The 5,628-nt window shown below is 38.5% G+C and overlaps 1 protein-coding gene across 1 annotated transcript; it reads left to right on the top strand.

The window, feature by feature from the left end:
• Nucleotides 1–4,166: 4,166 nt before the first annotated feature.
• LOC122931408 (olfactory receptor 1044-like) lies at nucleotides 4,167–5,108 on the top strand. The gene has a single exon (XM_044285483.1). The coding sequence runs from the start codon at nucleotides 4,167–4,169 to the stop codon at nucleotides 5,106–5,108; it is 942 nt and encodes a 313-aa protein (XP_044141418.1).
• The last annotated feature ends 520 nt before the right edge of the window (nucleotides 5,109–5,628 follow it).

Genomic DNA, 5,628 nt, shown 5'->3' with positions numbered 1-5,628 from the left:
TTATTCCCTCATTATCCCAATTACAATGAGCAGATAAAAGGTCCAGAGTTAATTTCAAGTGTGCTATTTGCATTTGGAAACTGTTGCTGTCAACTCTCAAGATGAGATTCAAAGAGCTGTCGCTATCAGGGAAGCAAGCCATCATTAGGCTGAAAAAACAAAACAAACCCATCAGAGAGATAGCAAAAACATTAGGCGTGGCCAAAAAAACTGTTTGAAACATTCTTAAAAAGAAGGAACGCATCGTTGAGCTCAGCAACACCAAAAGACCCGGAAGACCACGGTAAACAACAGTGGTAGATGACCGAAGAATTCTTTCCCTGGTGAAAAAAACACCCTTTACAACAGTTGGCCAGATCAAGAACACTCTCCAGGAGGTAGGTGTATATGTGTCAAAGTCAACAATCAAGAGAATACTTCACCAGAGTGAATACAGAGGGTTCACCACAAAATGTAAACCATTGGTGAGCCTCAAAAACAGGAAGGTCAGATTAGAGTTTCCCAAACGACATCTAAAAAAGCCTTCACAGTTCTGGAACAACATCCTATGGACAGATGAGACCCAGATCAACTTGTACCAGAGTGATGGGAAGAGAACAGTATGGAGAAGGAAAGGAACTGCTCATGATCTAAGCATACCACCTCATCAGTAAAGCATGGTGGTAGTAGTGTCATAGCGTGGGCATGTATGGCTGCCAATGGAACTGGTTCTCTTGTATTTATTGATGATGTGACTGCTGACAAAAGCGGCAGGGTGAATTCTGAAGTGTTTCGGGCAACAGTATCTGCTCATATTCAGCAAAATGCTTCAGAACTCATTGGACGGTGCTTCACAGTGCAGATGGACAATGACCCAAAGCATACTGCAAAAGCAACCAAAGAGTTTTTTAAGGGAAAGAAGTGGAATGTTATGCAATGGCCAAGTCAATCGCCTGACCTGAATCCGATTGAGCATGCATTTCACTTGCTGAAGACAAAACTGAAGGGAAAATGCCCCAAGAACAAGCAGGAACTGAAGACAGTTGCAGTAAATGCCTGGCAGAGCATCACCAGGGATGAAACCCAGCGTCTGGTGATGTCTATGCGTTCCAGACTTCAGGCTGTAATTGACTGCAAAGGATTTACAACCAAGTATTACAAAGTGAAAGTTTGATTTAGGATTATTCTGTCCCATTACTTTTGGTCCTGTGTAATTCCCTCAAATTAAAGCTGACAGTCTGCAGTTAAAGCACATCTTGTTATTTTAATTTCAAATCCATTGTGGTGGTGTATAGAGCCCAAAATGTTAGAATTGTGTAAATGTCCCAATATTTATGGACCTGACTGTACATTAGATTGAAGTTCGTTGATGGTTGAACAGAAGTTAAAATTGACCTGTTATCTTCATTCTCCAGGTCAGTACAGTTACAACGATACCAAACTTGTATACATTTTCTTGCATTTTAATACCCAAAAAAATGTAAACCTTTGAGAAAAAAAATATATCACTATATTCTGACCCCTATAACCTTTTTGTAGTTACATGTACGGGGCTGTGTGAGGGCTCATTTTTTGCAGAGGAATCTTTACTTTTCAGTGATACCAATTTGAAGAGTGTTTGACTTTTTGATCACTTTTTATAAATAAATGATTGGGGAGTTGAAGTGACAAAAAATGGCGAATTGGCTGTTTATTTGTTATTGTTATTTTAAGGAAAGGGGGTGATTTGAACTTTTTTTTTTTTTATATTTGTGAAAAAAAACTTTTTTTTTTTTTTTTTTTTTTTTTTTAAGTCACCCTGGGTGACTATAACTGCCAATCATTAGATTGACCATTGTGGTCATTGATGGCTATGGCTGATCGCACACATTGTGCCGCGGCTAAGGCGCCCGCTGCACTTACAAGCAGGTGACATGTTTAAAACTTAGTGACCATTAATGCGCCTTTTTACTGATGTAAACAAAGGAGGTTTTAGCTAAACATCTGGCTTTAATCAGTCATTTTATGTACCCAAAATGCTGCATTAAAAACTATACCTTGTCCTGCAAAAAATAAGACCTCATACAAGTACATTGATGAAAAAACTAAAAAGTTAGAGTTCTTGGAATCCGATTTTTAAAAATGTGCTTGGTCACTAAGGGGTTAAAGACCAGACCTCCGCCGTACATATACCTCCTCAAGAGGTTCTCGGGTTATTTATAAAAACTGACCTTTCTTCATTTGATTAATACTCACCCAACTGGAAGCTGGGATGGCAGCACTGGCAGAGCAAGGGACTCACTTCTACTAAATAAGAAATGCAGATACATGCAATATCAACAGGCTCCTTTCTTGCTTTTCTGGAACACTTAGTCAAAATCAGGCACAGACAACAACAAAAAAAAGACCTCAAACTATAAGAAATATGTCCATGTCTCAGAATATTTATTTCAGCATATTAACAGTAACTACTCTGAACTGTAAAATAATAACAGCAGTAAGGCCCTGTCAACATCACATCATCATCATTGAAAGTATTTACTGACGTGTTCCTCCAGAAGTCTATGACACGTGAGCATGCAGTGACATACAGTACATCACCTGTATGGCTCCATTTTAAAAGAATCTAGATGACTCTGTATGGAATAGCATAGTCAATGGATGCAAAAAATGTATGCATACAAAACGCTCTTTTGGCATCTGTCAGGTCAGAGGGATACCACTGGCATCTGCACATAATGACGGATGTATTATGTGCACTGAACATAGCGAACCCTCATGAGCTCACCAAATAAATCACATTCACATTGTTTTGGTAGTATTTTTCACATTTTACCAGTATTTTCTGCCCTCCTTTTAACTGTAATGCTTAATATTCATTTCTACCCATTAACTAGATAAATATGTAACAGAACTAAAACAATAACTGTAATATATGTAATGTGTTATGTCCTAATAGTTGTGGTTGTTTTTACTTATGGACCCATTGTTGTTAAACATGCAGAATATATAATGGACCAGTATAGATATTAGTAATATGATAAGGTACGGTGTTGCTGTATATGGTGTGCCTAAGTATTGCTCATGAGTATTGTTTTTTTTTTGTTTTTGTTTTTTTGTAAGATTCCTATTTCCCATTGCAGAGCTATGACCATGAAGTATGAAATACAGATCCATACTTTAAGCCACCACTGTCTTAAAGTGTTTGTCTATTGATGACCTATCCTCAGAATTGCCCATCAATATCTGATGAGCAAAGCTCCAACACCCCACACCCCCACCAATCAGATACTCTACTGTAACTGCCGCACTGGAACTACACTGCTGGGTCCACTGTGTAGTGGATTGACTTGGTCACTGCAGCACTGCTCCCACTAAAGTGATTGGGAGCAGCAGTGCAGTAGCTAGCTTCATCAACAATGCAATGGACAAAGCTGTGTAGTTCTGGCGCCAACTTCCTGTGCCAGAACCACTGCAGGACAGCTGTGTGGGGGGTGTCAGACTGTTGAACAGTAGAATCCTGGACCTCCCCTGTATCACATGTACAACTCACAACCAAGACTCTAATGTATTTTACTGTAGCAAATTTTATTTTTAGATTTTGGAGCAGTAGAAATATCATATAATTATATCAATATAAGCAGAGTAAAGTCATTAGGAATATTTTAATGCTTGACTGTTACTCGAAATACAAGTGAATGGAGCATAGCTGCCTTACCGGACACAGCCCATGGTGAGTGGCATTGTTTCTGGTATACTCAAGCCATTTCTCTCATTCATTCGTATTTAAAAGGGGTTTTCCAGGAGTACAATATTGATGACCTAGCCTCTGGATAGATCATCAATATCTGATCACTGGGGGTACGACTATCGGCACCCTTGCCGTTTGAAGAGGTCATGGTCAGAGCTGACACCTCCTCACAGCATACCAAGCAAAGCGCCATACATTGATGGGACTGAGCTGCACACAGGCCATGTAACTGATGGACATTACATCATTGACCTAGGAAGAGGCCGTAGCACTCACTGAAGCACTGCAGCCTCTTCAAACTGCTGATCGGCTGTGTTGCCAGGAGTTAGACAACCCCTACCCCCCAATCAGATATTGATAGTGTATCCTGATGATAGGCCATCAATATAGAACTCCTAGAAATACTAATACAAAAATATGAACAATATAATCTTTCTTTCTTACAGGAAAATTTTACATGGCAAAGTGGAATAACACGCATTTTACAGAATTTATTCTTCTTGGACTAACAGATAATCATAAACTCGAAATTATACTCTTTGTGCTCTTTTTTATCTTCTACATTATCACTCTCACTGGTAACATAGGCATCATAGTTGCTATCAGGGCAGATTCTCGTCTTCACACCCCTATGTATTTTTTTCTCAACAATTTGTCATTCCTAGATCTGTGCTATGCCACCATTATCACCCCCAAAACATTGGTGAATTTTTTGTCAAAGTCAAAAACCATTGGTTACAAAGAATGTGCGGTACAGATGTATTTTTTTGCAGCTTCAGTTACCACTGAATGCTTTTTGTTGGGCATCATGGCCTATGATCGCTATGTGGCAATATGTAACCCACTACTATATTCGGTTGTCATGAATAAAAAGATTTGTGCACAGTTTGTAGCTGGTGCATATACTCTAGGTTACCTCAACGCAACCCTACATACCATCACCACTTTCCGACTACCATTCTGTAAGACTAACAAGATTGATCATTTCTACTGTGATGTTCCTCCTCTCCTGAAATTGTCCTGCATCAAGACCACGATGAATGAAATATTGATGTTCATATTTGGAGGTTTTGCAGAAACAAGCTCCCTCACCACCATCATAGTGTCCTACACCTACATTATAACCACCATTCTTCGAATTCGCTCAGTGGAGGGGAGGAAGAAAGCGTTCTCCACCTGTGCCTCTCACTTTATGGCTGTCATCATATTCTACAGCACCATTTTGTTCATGTACTTGAGACCTTCTTCTACTTATTCCATGAGCCAGGACAGAGTTGCATCCGTGTTCTATAGCGTGATTATACCTATGCTGAACCCATTAATTTATAGTTTGAGGAACAACGAAGTGGCACAAGCCTTTAGGAAAATTAGGACACAATATTGTTGTAAAGGCAAATAATAGATCAGTTTCATAAGTTTTACTGCACAGTCTGTATTTTGAATTTATTTTCATTCTAATAAAGAGGATGATGATTATAATATTTGACTGGTCTTTTCTTTGTTTCTGTGTTTTTTATTACATAAAAACTATGTCTCATTGATCTTTTTGTCTTCAAGTGTTGGTGAAAATTGATTCGACCATGGAATAACTGCACAAATCTAAAGTAGGAAAGTACAATTCCTAGATTTAAAGTGTACAGTACTTCCAGTTTCACAAACAGACCAGCTGACTGCTCTTCTTCAGTGAGGGGGCTAGCACCTTGTTCAGTCCATGCTGTGGCCGAAAAACAAAATTCACTAATGTTGTGATTTAGAAAAATGAATATATTGATTATATTGCAAAGTCCTACACTATAATAGTTGCACTTATCTACATCGTTAAATAGTTTGGTTAGCAATAAGTATATAAACATTATATTAAATGGGGTATTCCACAGGATATGCCATTAATTACTGTTAGTTATATGTGCTAATTAAAA

Source organism: Bufo gargarizans, chromosome 3, assembly GCF_014858855.1.
Source record: "Bufo gargarizans isolate SCDJY-AF-19 chromosome 3, ASM1485885v1, whole genome shotgun sequence".
Lineage (NCBI taxonomy): Eukaryota > Metazoa > Chordata > Amphibia > Anura > Bufonidae > Bufo > Bufo gargarizans.
This window is presented reverse-complemented; position numbering and strand designations above follow the sequence as displayed.